At 49.7% G+C, this 20010-nt stretch overlaps 1 protein-coding gene and 1 long non-coding RNA gene across 2 annotated transcripts; one reads left to right on the top strand and one right to left on the bottom strand.

Annotated features, from left to right (window-relative positions):
* Nucleotides 1–270: 270 nt before the first annotated feature.
* Nucleotides 271–908, bottom strand: LOC103654539 (uncharacterized). The gene is made up of 2 exons (XR_002268880.2): nt 672–908; nt 271–585 (listed from the first exon to the last, which is right to left on the bottom strand). It is a non-coding gene; the product is annotated as an uncharacterized lncRNA (long non-coding RNA).
* Nucleotides 909–1782: 874 nt separating this feature from the next.
* Nucleotides 1783–5446, top strand: LOC103654538 (uncharacterized). Its single transcript, XM_008681374.4, has 4 exons — nt 1783–2412; nt 3587–4233; nt 4403–4599; nt 4732–5446. The coding sequence occupies exons 1-4, from the start codon at nt 1887–1889 to the stop codon at nt 5111–5113; spliced, it is 1752 nt and encodes a 583-aa protein (XP_008679596.1). The 5' UTR covers nt 1783–1886; the 3' UTR covers nt 5114–5446.
* The last annotated feature ends 14564 nt before the right edge of the window (nt 5447–20010 follow it).

Below are 20010 nucleotides of genomic sequence, written 5' to 3'. Positions count from 1 at the left end.
AAGTGGAACCGCAGTAGTCAATATGGTCGAGAAATGGAGAAGCAATGACTAGGGATGACAATCGGGCGGGTACAACACGGATATATGTTTCGCGTATCCATACCCGCGAGATAAAACCCAATCCATACCCATACCCATTTACGCTCGTGGGTACGGATCTATATCCGTACCCGTACCCGCCGAGTATCCGTTATCCAACGGATATCCGTTACCCGCCCGCCCACTAAAATTACATCATTCTAACAGAAATTTATCACAAATTAACATTCCAACAACATCAAATAATATTTTTAACACAATTTGTACATACAATCTGTACAAACAAAATCCATTCATCCATACAAGTAATCTTTTCAAATCCCTACAAGCAATCTGTCTAAAACTCTAAATTGAAACACTAATTTATCCAAGCCTGTTTAATTTACCAGAGAAGACTCGGCGCTGGGCGGTGGCTCGGCTGCTTGGTGGTGCCCTGTGCTCGGCGGTCGCTCGGCTGCTCGGTGACTTGCTGCTCGCTGCTCGCTGCACCGTATTCTAAGGACGTCTGGTGGATGCTGGAAGCCGGAGCCCAGATGGCCTGCAGCCCTACACGAGCACGGCTGGAGCTTCAAGCTTGGCGGCTAGGGTTACAAACTTGGAGACAAGATAGATTGAGAGAGAAACCGACTGACCGCGCGAGACTCAGAGGGCGAGAGGTATAGAGTCGTACGTAGGTTGTTCGCTTGGAGCTGGCCTGGGTCCTGGGCCGCTTGGCGGCCTTGCTAGTTGCTGCTGATGCGTTGACGGCTGACCTCGCGAAGTAGTGATTCAGTGAACAAGTACAAGCCCCAAGGAGGCTGGACGCTGGCCGTTGGGATCTAGGATGCGTCCACTGTTTGGGTCCACATGTCATATGTCCATCGGGTGACGGATATGGATAGCCGATATCCATACCCGCGAAATTATTACCCGTGGATATCATATAGTATCCATACCCGTACCCACGGATATGAAACTCCACCATATCCGTACCCAACGGTTACCCATATCCGTACCCACTGCCATCCCTAGCAATGACCATCTTTACAAGTTTAGAGATGTCTCGTACATCACTTAACAAGTTCAAGGATCTAGACATGCATTTTCAAAGTTTGTGGACTTAAGTAACATCTTTTAACAAGTTTAGGGCACGAATGCATTTAACTTTTGTTAAAAATTGTTATTTTGGACTTTTCTAGGGCGACAAAAAGTAAAATACATCAACAGGGTCCTTGAATTTGGCATGTTGGGTCACTTGGATTATCAAACTTCAAAAACCAGCAAAACAATCCTCAAGCTTGGTTAATCATAATGAAAATTCGGGACCCTGGTGATACAAAATGTCTAGTTTAAGCATCGAGTGATACAACATTGCTAAATCCGGGGACCCAAATGACTTTAATGTGGCACATCACGCTATCATCTGGTTTGAATAAATTTAATTTGAATGGCTAGCTAAGTCCAAATACCGGTTTTATTGGTTTTGAGAGTTTGAGGATCTAAGTGATATAGTATACCAAGTTTAAGGATAAATATGCATTTTAGTCGGTGACAAATGCTGAAAAATCATCCGGTCCAAGGAAATTGGTGGTCTAGCATCTAGTAGTGGTCCAAAAGCAACTTCACCTTTACAACACGTGGGACGCCGAGACACGAACCACAATCTCCTCCACTTGCTCGCTTCCACGTCAGCAGTCAATGGACCCACACGGCCGGCCACACCCGTCCCTTTTCCAGTTTTCCCCTCCACCACACGTCCACAGTCCACACTCTTCTTCTTCCTCTGATCCTCTCGGCCTCCACACCCCCGCACACTCCCCGTGACCCCGACCCGTCCGGATAGACAGGAGCGGAGAGCCCGAGGTACAATGGCGGCCTCCAACGCTGCATCCGTCTCCTCGGCCGCGCCCCGCCTGCTCCTGCTCCGCCGCCGCGGAGGAGCCAGCGGCAGCGCGCAGCACCGCAATGCGCGCTTCCGCGCCGCCGCCGGCGGCGGGTCGTACCTGGACATGTGGAAGAAGGCGGTGGAACGGGAGCGGCGGTCGGCGGATCTCGCGCGCAGGCTCCAGGCGCCCCCCGCCGAGGCAGACGCGCCCGCGCCCGCACCGCCCGTGGAGGACGTGCGGCGCCGGACGGCGCGGTTCGAGGAGATGCTGCGGGTTCCGCGGGAGGAGCGCGACCGCGTGCAGCGCAACCAGGTCATCGACCGCGCCGCGGCCGCCCTCGCCGCCGCCCGCGCCGTGCTCAAGGAGCCGCCTGCCTTCTCGCCGCCCCCGACGCCGCCGCAGGTGGCGGAGACGGGCAAGGTGGGATCGGCCGGGGGCGGTGCTGCTAGGGGATCAGATCGGAATTCCCGGTCGGCGGCACGGGCACAGCTGTCGCCCTCGGCGGAAGGTATTGGTTTACACTGGGTGCACGTGAGATTGTTTCTAATCAGAAAGGTATGAGTGGATAAACAATAAAAAGATCATGAATTTCTTAGGGAGTTATATTGAGGGATGTGTTGCATTGGGTAACAAAGGATCAAGCCATGAAGCCTTAAAAGAAGATTTGGAAATTCGAATAGGCAAAATGTGTTGGATAACCGAAGGATCTTGATGATTGTCGGTTTGCCATGTGTGTGAATGAATAGAAACCCTTTCTTTCAGTTACCTCTAAGCAAATCAACTTTTTAGGAGACATGGATACTCTTTATTTTTTCATCACTAGTGAGGCAATTTCGACATCAAATATGATTTTTCTTCAGTGAAATGCTTAATTCTTTATTTGTCTCATTATCTGTGGCCTGCTGCCATGGAAACATGGTTAGAAGTAGTGCCAACTAACCAGACCAGGACAGTGCTTGGTAATCCTCTATATATAGAAATCGAGATTATTCATGATAATTTTAGGCGCCATTTGGATACCAAGTGATTTTGAGAATCCGGATAAAAAGAATCCCAACAGTTTTATTGGATTTCGAGATCCTAAAAATCCGCTAGTTAAAATCCATGTAAAATCTAGACCGTTCGGATGAGAATTTAGGATTGTGATATTTTTTTCTATCTGGATTCTTAAAATCTGGAGGATCCACGGGCCCATCGGATACAAATTTCTTAGCGCAAGGCTGAGTGCCTGAGTTCTTAATTTTGTCAAACCACCTGGGGCTTACTGTATCAAGCGAATATAGCTAGATGTACCACTAACTGCTAATTAACCAATACAGTGTTTGGTAGTCGTCCTCTATATACTGAAAAGTTGTTGTTCTATTTTCCTACATCCGGTATGAGAGATTATAGTAAACAAATTTCCCACAATAGTTTTTTTTTCTCTGAAAGGCAATTTGGATGAAGAAACAATTATACTACCGATATACTGCTTTTTGGGAATTTTCGATCATAAGTTTCATTCACTTAGAAGGCATTTCTAGTTGCAAGTAGCATCACAATCTACCTGTTTGTCGTACATGAAGGATATTTTTAGTCTTATGCAGTACATTTAGCCAAAGCGTTTTACTTACCACAACGGCATCCAGCTTCTTGTAAACTTAAGCTCCATCTCTGACATCAGCAATCTGTCATTCATTCAGTGCAAGACTCCGGTGGCTCATCTCCTCACAACCAGTCAAGTTCCAAGCTTGGTACTCCAGGTCCAGATTTCTGGTCATGGTTACCTCCAGTACAAGATAGCAGTAAACAAAAGGAAAGCAATACTGGTTTGAAGCCATCCAAAAAATTAGATACCTTTTCCAGTCAGCCTGATCTGTTGATGGAAAAGGAACGCTTGGCGGATTCTTTACCACTCCCTTTCGAGACAGCTTTCTTCAAGAAGGAAGATCGATCTCTTCCTCCCTTCCAATCATTTGCTGAGCCTGAGAATGTGGATTCCTCGGCCGATCTGGCCGCTGACAAAGAGGACACGTTCGAAGAACAGTTCTCGAAAAATGCAGCCGAGGTGGCTCGCGCGCTCAGTGAGAGCGTCGGGAAACCATCACACGGAATACATCTAGATGGCTCAATGTGGTGGAAGGAAGTAGGTGTAGAACGAAGACCTGATGGTGTTGTTTGCAAGTGGACCGTGATCAGGGGAGTTAGTGCTGATGGCGCTGTTGAATGGGAAGACAAATACTGGGAGGCCTCAGACCGGTTCGATCATAAAGAGTTAGGCTCGGAGAAGTCTGGGCGTGATGCTGCGGGCAACGTTTGGCGGGAATACTGGAAGGAGTCAATGTGGCAGGTAAATTTGTGGCTTATTGGGTAGCAGTATATTTTCATGGATTGTCCATTAGGACTCCCTGACTTGTGACATCTAGATTCATATCTAGACATGTGACTCTTCAGCTGCTGTATTTCAATCTGCTTCATTTGTGGTTACATTTTCTAAGTGAATGTTGCATTTGTCGCAGGATTACACATGTGGGGTTATGCATATGGAGAAGAATGCAGACAAGTGGGGACAGAACGGTAAAGGGGAGCAGTGGCAAGAGCAATGGTTTGAGCACTATGACTCGACCGGCAAAACCGAAAAATGGGCTGATAAATGGTGCAGCTTGGATCCAAACACACCGCTGGATGTCGGCCATGCCCATGTCTGGCATGAAAGGTAAGAGTTCCCATTATTCATCATGAACCGAACTACTTTGGTCAGTGAACATTCCACTATCAGATCATTATGCTCATATGCAACGAGCTGCATGCTCATATCAAAATCTGTTCCGCTATCCTCTCGCTGCAGATGGGGCGAGAAGTACGACGGCCTTGGTGGCAGCGAAAAGTACACCGACAAGTGGGCCGAGCGTTCGGAGGGCGACGGGTGGTCTAAATGGGGCGACAAGTGGGACGAGCACTTCGACCTGAATGGGCATGGCGTCAAGCAGGGGGAGACATGGTGGGCGGGCAAGCATGGGGACCGGTGGAACCGCACCTGGGGTGAGCGGCACAACGGGTCTGGGTGGGTGCACAAGTACGGGCGCAGCAGCAGTGGCGAGCACTGGGACACGCACGCCCCGCAGGACACGTGGTACGAGCGGTTCCCACACTTTGGGTTCTACCACTGCTTTGAGAACTCGCCGCAACTCCGGTCCGTGAAGAGGCAGCCGCCGCCACCACGAAAATGAAGCCTGAAGAGATCATGCTGGCATCAGCAGCATGTGCTGTTGTGAACTGAATGTTCAGACTGATATGAATAGAAAGGCCTGTAGAAGTTTTGCCGTATATTCTGAAACACCTTTTTTCTTTTAGCCTAGAAAGATTATGCTGGTAAGCTTTTGCCCAAAGTCTAATGCACGCAGTTACTGCGACTTCTTCTGTGATGTTTTTTTTTTGGTGTCAGTTACCTCCTGATTTCCCAAACACTCAGACTAGCACTGCTGGGATTGGGAATGTATCTGGCCAGTCATGAGACTGAGATTTCCCAAAGTTTGTATGCCACAGTGCTATTCTATGGTCTAGCAGCAGGTTGGAGTTCTGCTTAAATGAAGCAGCATGGAACATCAAGACTTCAGGGACTGAATATGCTTAAAATTGCTCGGAATGCGATTGGTCGGTCATGAAACTGAATGTTCTATCGGCAAGTTCATGCAGTTCAGCAAACATGGATGCATCGATTTCATGCTGTATGTGCAATGCAGATTCTGGGTGACATAATATCGTTAATTAGGATATTAGAGAAAAGGTTATGTGTAAACATAAGGTTGACATGTCTCTTGTGATCCGTTTGATGATGAGGTAGCATTCTATAGTAGCCATTAGGCTAACCGGAGCGTGAGATTATGTATGTACAACTATGTTGGTCGGTTTGTGGTATGTAGGTATGGAGCACAGGGACAGTGGTCAGTAAGGTCATGCGGGTTGTGCTGATGGATCAGGAACGGTGAAGGACGAGTGATGAGTCTTGGCTGACGGACAGAGTAGCTGGGTGACCGACCGTGGTGGCTGACACCTGTAACACCCTAAATTTTAGGGTATAAAAATTTATTTGCTCTATATTCAAAATTTAGGTGTTACTCTTTTTTTTCTTCGTTTTTCTTTTCCCTTTACTAAAATAATGGAGAATTATTTTGTTATATAGTGAAGTGAGCCCTAGTGGTGCTTTGGTGTTGCATTCATGTTGCTGCATAGTGTTTCTAAGTGTAAGAAGTGTTTGAAACATGTTAATATATCTTGTAGAAGTTTCTTGTAAATTTTCATATTTTTCTGAATATTTTTCTATTTCTCGAGAATCAAAATCTATTTATTTAAGGTACTTTTTCTATTTCTAGTTCATTGGGTGCCAAATCATGTCTAGAAATTTTCCTAGAAGTTTTGGAGCCTTCGAGATATTTCAGACACTAAAAACGGTTTCGGCCTTTTTCTGTAATTATTTTAATTTTAAAAATAGAATTATTACGAAAATAAATTTCTTCAAACCCTATCAATATATATATGGCTGAAACCCTCTCGTTGAAACCTTTCCAAATCTCGTAATCGTTTCCACAGTTTCAATCCACAATTCCCGGAATTGCTCGCCGAAGTTCGTGGCGGTTACAACTCCGGTGAGCATTTACTTTCAATTCGTGTGTCGTTTGCAAAATTCAAGAGTACCGATGCGTTCGCCTCGTCGAGAGCTTTATCCTGGTGCTTTCGATTTGTCGTCAATTGACGGATTTCCCTCGGCTCTGGCGAGGGTCCTCTTCTCTGGTGAGCGTTCCCATTGTTGTCCATGGAGGTTTCTTCATTTTACCCTATATGAGCGGCCCCTCTTCTCCCCCTCCGCGCGGCCCCCGCGGCGGCGGCTCCACCCACACCCCGCCCCTCCTCTGCTGGCGCCCGGGCCTGCCCCCCTCGCGGTCGTGGCCGGCAGCCCCCTCCTCTCTCCCCTTGCCATGGTGTGAGGAAGGATATGGAGGGAGGTAGGAGATGGTAATTTTGTGAAATAACCCCTAGAATATTTGAAAACTGCGCCCAAAGAAGTAGTCTAATTTAAAAATGTTATATCTTTTGTGTTTTAAATCCGATTCGCTCCGTTCAAGTCGTGTTAGATTCATATTGAAGTTGTCAACATGTTAGAAATATTATTTTCTGCTGTTACATATTTTAAATAATTTATTAAATGTTTGTTTGACTAATGATTATTAAATTCGGGTTCCAATTAAATCTGATTTAGGGTTTTCAACTTACGTGTTTATAAATAAACATCAACATGGTTAATAGTAGCTTAAATATTTCTTATTAATAACTATTTAGTATAAACACATCATCTATTAAATAGTCCTCGCGTGTCGCGTTAGTGCGCATGCTGTTTCACACGTCGCTTAGAGTCACTAATATTATTTAAATTACTTATTTAACCGAGAGCTATTAATGTGGCAGATTAATTAGAACTAGGTAATAACTCTAGCTTATATTTGATAAATGTCGATTAATATGAGTATACCAAATTAAATGTTCTAGTTTGTATTTATATAGCGTAAACGCGATAACTTATCAATCGTAACTTCGATCTCGGCGTTTATTTTTCTCATATGACCGTAGAAGCGAGCTCTATTTTGTGTTGTCCGCTTTTATAATGTGTTCTCTTGTATGGTGTGCTGTTCCTTTCTATTCTAAGAATGTGGAATGTATATTCGCGCTCGCCTAGATAATGTTCCGTATGCAGAGTCCGAGGAAGTTGCAGGAGAAGCCCCTTAGCAACAACAGTTTGGTGAAGGCGGGTGTCTTGTGACTTATTATGTTCTATTTACTTTATAATTTATTGTCCCGCATACTATGATCAACCTATGGATTGACTAGCTTTCTATTTATCCTATCCTTCATTACCTTTTTGGGTTGGGCTATTATGATCAGCTACATGCTAGTGCTTTACCCTAATCAACGAACATGACGAGAATTACTTTATGATACGATAATTCATTCTAATTATGATAGTGAGCTTATGGCATTTTAGGGGGCTCGGACTGTTTTACCGAGTACCTCTCCGTAAGGACCTGTTCGTTAGATGACCACCCAGGAAAATAGTACAACCATGAGGGTGGAATGAGACGCCCTTAGCTGATTAATTGGAAGAACCTAGGGGGTGTAGTTTGCTTCACCATTGTGTCGTCAATGGGGTTGGGGCATAGTGCTGGCTTTGCTAAGGGTAGGTGTTGAGGTTCATTCAATTTGGTTTTGTTAGTCACCCACCTTAGGGAGGAGTACTGTGTTTGTACGACTGGAAAAAACTAACAGGTGGTTACACACCAGGAGAATCTTTGTAAAGTCTACGTAGTGAATCCATAGCCATTCACCTCAGTAGTGAAGATCGGTGTCGGGGACCATAAATAGGGGTACCCCCAAGACTCCTAATCTCAGCTGGTAACCCCCATCAGCACAAAGCTGCAAAGGCCTGATGGGCGCGATTAAGGTCAAGGCTCAGTCCACTCAAGGGACACGATCTCGCCACGCCCGAGCCCAGCCTTGGGCAAAGGCAGCCGACCCCGAAGGATTCACGTCTCGCCCGAGGGCCCCCTCAAGCGACGGACACACCTTCGACTCGCCCGAGGCCCAGTCTTCGCGGAGAAGCAACCTTGGCCAGATCGCCACGCCAACCGACCGTATCGCAGGAGCATTTAATGCAAGGGTCGACTGACACCTTATCCTGACACGCGCTCCTGAGTCGACAGAGCCGAAGTGACCGCAGTCACTTCGCCGCTCCACTGACCGACCTGACAGGAAAACAGCGCCGCCTGCCCCGCTCCGACTATTGTGCCAATCGACAGAGTGAGGCTGACAGCAGCTAAGTCCAGCCTCGGGCGCCATGGGAAGCTCCGCCTCGCCCGACCCAGGGCTCGAACCCAGCCTCGACCCTGGAAGACGGACTCCGCCTCGCCCGACCCCAGGGCTCGGACTCAGCCTCGACCTCGGAAGACGGACTCCGCCTCACCCGACCCCAGGGCTCGGACTCAGCCTCGACCCCGGAAGACGGACTCCGCCTCGCCCGACCCCAGGGCTCGAACTCAGCCTCGACCTTGGAAGGCGGACTCCGCCTCGCCCGACCCCAGGGCTTGGACTCAGCCTCGACCTCGGAAGACGGACTCCGTCTCGCTCGACCCTAGGGCTCGGACTCAGCCTCGACCTCGGAAGACGGACTCTGCCTCGCCCGACCCCAGGGCTCGGACTCAGCCTCGACCTCGGAAGACGGACTCCGCCTCGCCCGACCCCAGCGCTCGGACTCAGCCTCGACCTCGGAGGAGCCTCCGCCTCGCCCGACCTCGGGCTCAGACCCGCCACGTCACAGGGAAGGCCATCATTACCCTACCCCTAGCTAGCTCAGGCTACGGGGAACAAGACCGGCGTCCCATCTGGCTCGCCCCGGTAAACAAGTAATGATGGCACCCCGCGTGCTCCGTGACGACGGCGGCTCTCAGCCCCTTACGGAAGCAAGGAGACGTCAGCAAGGATCCGACAGCTGTCCTTCCACAAGGCTCAAGCACTCCTCCGACGGCCACGACATCACATGAACAGGGCGCCAAAACCTCTCCGACTGCCACGACGGCATAGGGCTCTAGCTCCTCTCTGCTAGACACGTTAGCACATTGCTACACCCCCATTGTACACCTGGGCCCTCTCCTTACGCCTATAAAAGGAAGGTCCAGGGCTCTCATACGAAAAGGTTGGCCACACGGGAGAACGGGACGACGCACAAGGCTCTCTCTCTCTCTCCCACACGGACGCTTGTAACCCCCCTACTGCAAGCGCACCCAACCTGGGCGCAGGACAACACGAAGGCCACGGGTTTCCCCTTTGCCGTTTCTCCCTCTCCTTTGTGCTCCGTCTCGCACCGACCCATCTGGGCTGGGACACGCGACGACAATTTACTCGTCGGTCCAGGGACCCCCAGGGTCGAAACGCCGACAGTTGGCGCGCCAGGTAGGGGCCTGCTGCGTGTTGACGAACAGCTTCCCGTCAAGCTCCAGATGGGTAGTCTCCAGTAACCTCTTCAACCCGGGACGATGCTTCGTTTCGGGAGTCTGGAGTTCATGTCCCTCGACGGCAGCTACGACATGATACGCCTTCCTCCGCCGTGCGACAACGACAATGGCGGCCGTCAGCCCGCCCGCCGGCGGCGGAATCGACGACGTCTTCCCCTCGTGGCGGAAGAGCAACATCCGGGTCTGTCCCGTCACCTTCCCCGCCGACGGAGGAGGAGGCGGGGTAGGCATGGCCAAGTAGGAGGCGGCACCTCGTCGGCTGTCGAGCGAGTCGACGGCGCCGACGCCCCAGCGGGGGACACGTCGGGCGTCGACCTCTCGTCTGAGACGAAGACGAGCGTCGTTTCCCCGCAACACTCCAACTCCATGCAGACGGACGACGCCAGCATGCTCGCGAAGGACATGCTGGGCGTTAGCCTCGTACCTGAGACAACGGTGCAGTCCGTCCCTGACGCGACTTCGTCACCACCCGTCGATCAAGAGGTACAGTCCGTTTCCCGTTCCATGCCTTTTAGATCCAGCTGCGACCCACCAAGCGACCCCGCTTCGGTGGACGCTTTCGTAAAGGCGTGTCCAAACCCTCCGGGGTATCGTATGCGGTCACCCTGGGACCGGCTGACGACCGTCTCGACCTACGGGCCTATGGGTTCCGAGGAAGACGATGAGCCCGACTCTGGTTGGGATTTCTCCGGGCTCGATAACCCCAGTGCCATGCGGGACTTCATGACCGCATGTGACTACTGCCTCTCTGATTGCTTCGATAGCAGCCACAGCCTCAGCGACGAGTACTGTGGCCCAAGTCCCGAATGCTTTCACGTCGATCTAGGGGGTCTCGACGAAGGCAACCATCTTGGTATGCCGGAGGACGGTGATCCCCCTAGGCCTGCGCCTCGCGTTGACATCCTTCGGGAGCTAGCTGTGGTCCCAGTCCCTACGGGGGGTCAGGACGCACAGCTCGAGCAAATCCGCGAGGTACAGGCCAGGCTCGACGAGGAAGCAGGACAACTTGTGCAGCTTCGGCAAAATATCGGGCAGGAGTGGGCACGCCGAGCACCGGCCGAAGAAACGCGTCACCTGGCCCAGGACGTCCAGCACCGCATCGCCGACGATGCCAGGGCAAGGCTGCCTCCGGCTTCTAGTGGGGTCAGCCAGAACCTGGCTGCAGCAGCGATACTACTCCGAGCGATGCCGGAACCATCCACCACCAAGGGGCAGCGTATCCAGGGAGAGCTCAAGAATCTCCTGGAAGACGCCGCGGTTCGACGGGCCGAAAGGTCTGCCTCCCGAAGGTAGGGGTACCCCCCGGAGCATCGCGCCGCGACTTCCCGGTTCATGCGGGAAGCCTCGGTCCACACGGTGCGAACGCGGAACTCAGCGCCTGCGGCCCCAGGTCGCCTCGGCAACGAGCACCACCACCACGACCGTCGAGCCCACCTCGACGAGAAGGTGCGCCGAGGATACCACCCCAGGCGTGGGGGACGCTACGACAGTGGGGAGGATCGGAGCCCCTCGCCCGAACCACCCAGACCGCGAGCTTTCAGCAGGGCCATACGACGGGCGCCATTCCCGACCCGGTTCCGAACCCCGACTACCATCACCAAGTACTCGGGGGAGTCAAAACCGGAACTGTGGCTCGCGGACTACCGGCTGGCCTGCCAGCTGGGTGGCACGGACGATGACAACCTCATCATCCGCAACCTTCCCCTGTTCCTCTCTGACGCCGCCCGAGCCTGGCTGGAGCATCTGCCTCCTGCGCAGATCTCCAACTAGGACGACCTGGTCAAAGCCTTCACCGGCAACTTCCAGGGCACATACGTGCGCCCTGGGAACTCCTGGGATCTCCGAAGCTGCCGCCAACAGCCGGGAGAGTCCCTGCGGGACCACATCCGGCGATTTTCGAAGCAGCGCACCGAGCTGCCCAACATCACCGACTCGGATGTCATCGGCGCGTTCCTCGCCGGCACTACTTGCCGCGACCTGGTGAGCAAGCTGGGTCGCAAGACTCCCACCAGGGCGAGCGAGCTGATGGACATCGCCACCAAGTTCGCCTCTGGGCAGGAGGCAGTCGAGGCCATCTTCCGTAAGGACAAGCAGCCTCAGGGGCGCCAGCCGGAAGACGTCCCCGAGGCGTCCGCTCAGCGCGGCGCGAGGAAGAAGGGCAAGAAGAAGTCGCAAGCAAAACGCAATGCCGCCGACGCGGACCTTGTTGCCGCCGCCGAGCACAGGAACCCTCGGAAGCCTCCCGGAGGCGCCAACCTGTTCGACAAGATGCTCAAGGAGTCGTGCCCTTATCATCAGGGTCCCATCAAGCACACCCTTGAGGAATGCGTCATGCTTCGGCGCTACTTCCACAGGGCCGGGCCACCGGCGGAAGGTGGCCGAGCCCCCAACAACGACAAGAAGGAGGATCACAAGGCAGAGGAGTTCCCCGAGGTCCACGACTGCTTCATGATCTACGGTGGGCAAGTGGCGAACGCCTTGGCTCGGCACCGCAAGCAAGAGCGCGGGGAGGTCTGCTCGGTAAAGGTGGCGGCGCCAGTCTACCTAGACTGGTCTGACAAGCCCATCACCTTCGACCAGGGCGACCACCCCGACCGCGTGCCGAGCCCAGGGAAGTACCCGCTCGTTGTCGATCCCGTCATCGGCAATGTCAGGCTCACCAAGGTCCTCATGGACGGAGGCAGCAGCCTCAACATCATCTACGCTGAGACCCACGGGCTCCTGCAGATCGATCTGTCCTCGATCCGGGCCGGCGCGGCGCCTTTTCACGGGATCATCCCCGGGAAACGCGTCCAACCCCTTAGACAACTCGATCTGCCCGTCTTCGGGACTCCCTCCAACTTCCGAAAGGAAACCCTCACGTTCGAGGTGGTCGAGTTCCGAGGAACCTACCACGTAGTGCTGGGGAGGCCATGCTACGCCAAGTTCATGGCCGTCCCCAACTACACCTACCTCAAGCTCAAGATGTCGGGCCCCAACGGGGTCATCACCATCGGCTCCACATATCGACACGCGTACGAATGCGACATGGAGTGCGTGGAGTACGCCGAGGCCCTCGCCGAATCCGAGGCCCTCATCGCCGACCTGGAGAGCCTCTCCAAGGAGGCGCTAGATGCGAAGCGCCACGCTGGCAACTTCGAGCTAGCTGAGACGGTCAAGTCCGTCCCTCTCGACCCCAGCAATGACGTCTCCAAGCAGATACGGATCGGCTCCGAGCTCGACCCCAAATAGGAAGCAGTGCTCGTCGACTTTCTCCGCGCGAATGCCGAAGTTTTTGCGTGGAGTCCCTCGGACATGCCTGGCATACCGAGGGATGTCGTCGAGCACTCGCTGGATATCCGAGCTGGAGCCCAACCCGTGAAGCAGCCTCTGCGCCGATTCGACGAAGAAAAGCGCAGAGCCATAGGCGAGGAGATCCACAAGCTGATGGCTGCAGGGTTCATCAAAGAGGTATTCCATCCTGAATGGCTTGCCAACCCTGTGCTTGTGAGAAAGAAAGGAGGGAAATGGTGGATGTGTGTAGACTACACTGGTCTAAACAAAGCATGTCCGAAGGTTCCCTACCCTCTGCCTCGCATCGATCAAATCGTGGATTCCACTGCTGGGTGCGAAACCCTGTCTTTCCTGGATGCCTACTCAGGGTATCACCAAATCAGGATGAAAGAGTATGACCAGCTCGCGACTTCTTTCATCACACCCTTTGGCATGTACTGCTACGTTACTATGCCATTCGGTTTGAGGAATGCGGTTGCGACATACCAAAGGTGCATGAACCACGTGTTCGGAGAGCACATTGGTTGAACGGTCGAGGCTTACGTCGATGACATCGTAGTCAAGACGAGGAAAGCCTCCGACCTCCTTTCCGACCTTGAAACGACATTCCGGTGTCTCAAGGCGAAAGGCGTAAAACTCAATCCCGAGAAGTGTGTCTTCGGAGTCGCCTCGAGGCATGCTCCTGGGGTTCATCGTCTCCGAGCGGGGCATCGAGGCCAACCCGGAGAAAATCGCGGCCATCACCAACATGGGGCCCATCAAGGACTTGAAAGGAGTACAGAGGGTCATGGGATGTCTTGCGGCCCTGAGCCGTTTCATCTCGCGCCTCGGCGAAAGAGGCCTACCTCTGTACCGCCTCTTAAGGAAGACCGAGCGCTTCACTTGGACCCCCGAGGCCGAGGAAGCCCTCGGGAACCTAAAAGCGCTCCTTACCAGCGCGCCCATCTTGGTGCCCCCCGCTGCCGGAGAAGCCCTCTTGATCTACGTCGCCGCTACCACTCAGGTGGTCAGCACCGCGATCGTGATTGAGAGACGAGAAGAGGGGCATGCATTGCCCGTCCAGAGGCCAGTCTACTTCATTAGTGAAGTACTGTTCGAGACCAAAATCCGCTACCCGCAAATCCAGAAGCTACTGTACGCGGTAATTCTGACGCGGCGAAAGTTGCGACACTACTTCGAGTCTCATCCGGTGACTGTGGTGTCATCCTTCCCTCTGGGGGAGATCATCCAGTGCCGAGAGGCCTCGGGTAGGGTTGCAAAGTGGGCGGTGGAGATCATGGGTGATGTTGGGGACTTGTTCTCAAATGCTATGAATTAAGAACAAGGCAACACGAAATGTTAAATGTTAATATCCTTCGTCCTTCGAAACATTATTTCCCTAAGGACATAATGATTTTTGGACGAAGGTTATGAAGGACATACCTTTATAAGCATAAAATATAATAATGAGGAAGGAATCATATGAAACATATAAGTTAACATAAACGGTTATGTATTATTGACAACCCATTTCTATTTTATTATGATGACGGAATAGAAATAGTATCAAATTACAAATGTACCTTTGGCTCGTGAGAAGGTAAAAGTACAAGTGTGACGCAAAAGTCAAATAGTCAATGCCAAATCAGCGTGAACAGTACGGGAATACTGCTCATCTATTTATAGGCACGGGTCGCAGCCCATGCAAAATTACATTAATGCCCTTTACATTTATCAATGAACCTATAGTAATTCTTCGAGGTCTAGTTTGGCTTTTCATCTTTAAGTCGGTTTCCCCTTCCCGTCGTGATGCCGAAGCTCTTCCACATATCGCTTCGTGATCGTCTCCGTCCCAGCTAAGCTTCGTCTTGACCATGCTTCTGTATACCCGCAACCTGATTTCTTATTCCGAAGATACCTGCTCGCATACTTAGAAAGCATTGTCAAATTATGTTTTTGAGGACCTTCGGAAGCCGAAGGCCCCCAACGGTAGCCCCTCGCAATATTAATTTGCTGGAATAATAAATTTATATTGCGACATGGACGAAGGCTTCGAGCCGAAGGTCCGAAAAAACACCTTCCCTTTGCTAGAATAGCAACAGTCCTTGACAAGCGGGACCCTCCAGTTTTCGACATAATGAGTGTATAAATACAAGCTCGCCACAATTTATTTGGCACGCTCCCTTGCCATCTGTTTTGCCTGCTCAAATAGTTTTCTGCCCACAAATATTTTGTTGCCTCCCTAGTTTTAAGCTTCGGAAGCGAGAGGCAAGAATTCCGAAGAGATGTCTGAGGAGAAGAAGGTTGTTGCCGAAATGAAGCTGAATCTTTCTGAAGAGATGCATCTGGGTTTTCTTCGATCTATGTCGAAGACTAATACAGAGAAGATCACTAAAGAAATTTTGGAAGGTTTATCTGAAGATACTGGTGACAGCGACAGCTATGATGCGGATAGTGGTGGCAAAGACTCCGAAGATCGACCTTGGCGACCAAGCCATGCGGTTTTCGGCAAATCAAGTATTAAAGAAAGTCATCTTGCCAACATGAGGGGAAGATATTTCCGGGATTTGTCTATTGTAAGGGCCGACGAGGGAGAGAAGACTTGCCCAACTCCTGAGGAAAATGAAGTTGTAATATTTCGAAGCTTCTTGAAAGCTGGACTACGATTTCCCCTGAACCGTTTTGTTGTGGAGGTGCTGAAGATATTTGAAATCCACCTTCACCAACTTATCCCCGAAGCGATCATAAGGATGAATATTTTCGTGTGGGCTGTGAGGAGCCAAGGCTTGGAACCTGATGCAAAGAGCTTCTGCAATATACACGAATTGTTATATGAGACAAAACCCTGGGGTAAGGAACAATATCATAACAACTTTGGCTGCTATAGCTTCGGCTCTCGTTCTGGGTCAAGCTGCCCAGTGCCGACCTTTCGCAAGAGGTGGCCTGGCGATTGGATGACGGAATGGTTTTACGTGAAAAATGACTTGAAATCTCGAGAAGATATAAAGAAGATTATTATGCATCCCATCTGGCAACGCTTTGGCCTGCGAAGGCCGAAGGTGGAAATGAATGAAGCAGCCGAAGAATGCCAGAGAGCCTTCGGAGTTGTTTGTTCTTTTATTGGGACGAGGGATTTAACACAAGAACATATTGCCTTCAGAGTGTGGCCTCTTGCGGATAATTGGTAAATGCCGAAAGAAACTATTAAAGAAACTGACGAAGGTGGGCTAGTCCGGCTGAAGTACACATTCAAGTATGGAGACAAATTCGTTGAACCAGATGATGATTGGTTAAAGAGCATTGAGACTGTAAGTGATGAATTGCTTGGGGCATATTCGAAGGCCGAAGATACTGCTTTGTCAGCGGTCTTCGGAGGCCGAAAAAGGAAAAGACTCAACCGGGTATTTGATGCAATCGGGTTCGTCTACCCCGACTATCGCTATCCAATACGAGGGCAAAAAAGAAAAGGCACAACTTCTGCGAAAGAAAAAGCTGCAGCTGCTCCCAGTGAGCCAGCACCGAAGAGAAAGAGGGTAAAAGTTCTCACACATCGGCCACGCTATATTGAACCAGCCACAGTGCCTGAATTCACCGGAGGAACCTCTTCGACCACCGAGGCTGAAGAGCCAACCCTGCTGCCAGAAGTCGCAGAAATGGCCGAAGCGCCAACAATAAAAGAATTGGAGGAACCAAAGATTCTGTTACCAGAAACCAAAGAGATGGCCGAAGCGCCATCGATATAAAAGATGGAAGAAGCAAAAGCATCAACTGAGGGAGCAAAAATATCAGAAATTTTAAGTCCTTCAGTAGAAATTGAAGTAGCAAAAATTTAAAAGGGGCCGACAGTGACCCCAAAAAGAAAAAGAATGGTCAATGTGTTGGATGTTTTGGAAACAATTAAACTTCCAAGCACAACTCCAAAGAAGATTGCTGAAACTTCTGAGGCGCCTGCTGAAGTATCCGTTGCTAAGGCTCCGAAGCAACAAACTGTAGTTGAAACTGGGCCTTCAGAACCAAGGTAATACCTTTGGAAGCAGAAGAAGCAAGAATTGAAAAGGCAACTGTAGAAAAAATGTCAGAGCCTATTTTGGTCGAAGAAATTGATACTGCTGTCCCCGAAGCATCTTCCAAAACATACGATTATATTATGCGTCATGCTTCGGGGAAAAAGTTATCGGAAGAAGAAGTTTTTGAAGCTAATCACTATGCCAAAGAATTAAAATATCCGAGGGGGGCACTAGTATTCAATGGGACGGACGAAGAGGATTTCCTATACTGCCTCCCAGACAGTAAAGAATTATCCGTCTGCCGGGAGATGTCTAGAAGCATGGGGTTTCCGAAGCTCGAAGCTGGCTTAAGCGCTATGACGAAAGAAGATCTCGTGGATAGTCTTGCGTACAATAGCCTGAAGGTATGGGAATTAGTCGTTTGGAAACTTTATAATTCGTAACTCATTCTTTTATTCTTATACAAACTCTTTTTCATATACGGTTTAATTCTAAGCAACGCATTGAGAGCACAAAAGAGTGCCGAGGACGAGAGCTATGAAATTGCGTTCAACAATCTACGATCAGAAGTTATTAAACTGAGAAACGAAGCTCTAGAAAAAGATAAAATTCTGCTTACATTGGTTGACAAGGTAAAAAAGGACGAAGTTGCTTCAAAGGTTCAGACCGAAGCTCACAAACGTGAAATTAAAGATCTTCAGAAACAGCTAGCTAGAGCTAAAGAAGAACATATACTTGAAGAGACAAAACGAGAGCTTAGTGACCAATTGGCCAATCATTTAGAGTTAAGTGTCAAAGAGCTTCGTGCCTCCCAGAGGAAATGTTATGTTAAATCCATAGAGTGCGTCAAAAAGATAAAATCTAGCTTCGCCAGCGTTGGCGCGTTTTCTAGTGAAGAGAATTTTTCAAGAGACAATCCTGAAGGTCCCATGGAATGGATCAGTCACGAAGCAGAGGCCTTCGAGGAAATTCTGAACAGCCGCGGCGACATCTGCGCTTTTTCGGGTGCTAGAGGGATTGCTACTGTTTTGGAGAAGAAAGGTTGCGAGCATGTAAAATCTTTAGCGCAGTCCGAAGCTACTTTGTCTATTGAAGACATTAAAGACCCCTCACCCGAAGCAAGCATGGTCGGCGGAAAATTCTTCACCAATATCTGGGATAACGGCGGCCGAGAACTGGCGCAAGAAATTATTCAAAGGAGTGAAAAAGGCATCCACGATGCTAGAAAAGTAGCGGAAGCTGCCGAAAAAAGTACAGAGCCCGAAGGGCACATAGGTATTAATTAGTGGTTTTTATCATGCTGTAATTTTTATTTCCAAACTCTGTTCTCGGTTTGTAATAGTAATATAGCCATATCTTTTCTTCCCTCAGAAGCTGCTGAGGCATCTCCGGGCCCCCACCCGAAGGGGGACGATGAAATTAGACAAATGACCGAAGCCATTATGGACAAGGTTGTCAACCAACTATTGAACGAAGCTGCAGAAATAGTGCTTAAAGAGGATTGAATGCCATTGTAGAAACATTTGAAATGTAAAAATGTGTAATATATTGTAACTTTAAATGTAATATACAATCTATTTATAGTTTAATTCTTTACGATGCATGAAACTTTGCATACATACCATTTTTTGAGCCTTCAGCGAAAAACACCTTCCCTTCTTTTCATGCTTCGTGAAGAAAATCTTTTCTATAAGAATTTGCTTACTTCTCTGATAAAAAATGTCCAAGCTTCGTGAAATATTCTTCGAAGCTATAAAAAGGTTTTGTGTTGCTTTTCCAATGAGGCTACACTTCATCCCGATTTGCCTTGTGCCTTAGCACGATTTTCTCTTTCCCAAAATATGTTTCGAAGGTCAATATTGTATCCCCTTCTTGTTCCAGATGCATTATGCTGCATGATGCTTATGTTATGCAAAAATGATGTGATGATGTTATGTTATGCAAAATGATATTTGTGCCGCAGATACATATCCCTGTAATAAAGCACACACACTTTTTATATCAGCGCTGACTTTTCGCTGTAAGCCTCCCTTAGGAGCTTCTTCGCCTTTTACTTTCAGCGGAATCAGCGTTTATTTTTCGCTGTAAGCCTCCCTTAGGAGCTTCTTCGCCTTTTACTTTTAGCGGAATCAGCGTTTATTTTTCGCTGTAAGCCTCCCTTAGGAGCTTCTTCGCCTTTTACTTTCAGCGGAATCAGCGTTTATTTTTCGCTGTAGGTTTAGAAAACTTACACTGCGCTCCCTTAGGAACGACTTTTTACTGTTTTGAACAATTTGTACTGTGTCTGTTAGATCAATCAGTATAAGTTCGTATGCTTCGGCAACTCAAGCCTATGGAAAAAACATATTTTTATTATGGTAAAAGACGAAAGTATTACAAGGAATTGAAATTCAACAAAAGACATTTAAACTCTTCATAATTGTTTCTTATTGAAAAAGGGAAATAGTGAATGTAGAAATTGCAAAAGAACTGCTGTTGAAGTAGGATATTTGTCAATAAATGTGCTTCGACTCTGGCACAGTGCTGTTGACTGTGCGAGCTTCGGACTCCTCTCTGAAATCCCTCTAAAGATGATTGTGCTGACTCCCTTCTGGCTGTTGTCCTCGCTGGATCAGCGGTGGCGGTGGAGGTTGCTGCCAGGATGCTTGGGATTGGCTCACCGAAGCAACAGAAGCTGCAGGGCGGTTGCCTACATATTCTGGAATATAAGGTGAATGATACGAAGCAGTATGCATGACCTGCTTTGGCTGACCCTGTTGCACTGCTGCTTCCGCTATTTCCTTCTGCTTCTGGATGGTAACATGGCAC

The sequence above is a fragment of the Zea mays genome, chromosome 4, assembly GCF_902167145.1.
Source record: "Zea mays cultivar B73 chromosome 4, Zm-B73-REFERENCE-NAM-5.0, whole genome shotgun sequence".
In the NCBI taxonomy this organism is placed as follows: Eukaryota; Viridiplantae; Streptophyta; class Magnoliopsida; order Poales; family Poaceae; genus Zea; species Zea mays.
This window is presented reverse-complemented; position numbering and strand designations above follow the sequence as displayed.

What these genes read in the sequence shown, in the direction of transcription:
- LOC103654538 (XM_008681374.4), top strand. Translation starts at nt 1,887, where the DNA reads ATGGCGGCCTCCAACGCTGCATCCGTCTCCTCGGCCGCGCCCCGCCTG. An exon ending in GGAAGGAGTCAATGTGGCAG is followed by an intron (nt 4,234 to 4,402) that starts GTAAATTTGTGG and finishes CATTTGTCGCAG; the next exon opens with GATTACACATGTGGGGTTAT. An exon ending in GCCCATGTCTGGCATGAAAG is followed by an intron (nt 4,600 to 4,731) that starts GTAAGAGTTCCC and finishes CTCTCGCTGCAG; the next exon opens with ATGGGGCGAGAAGTACGACG.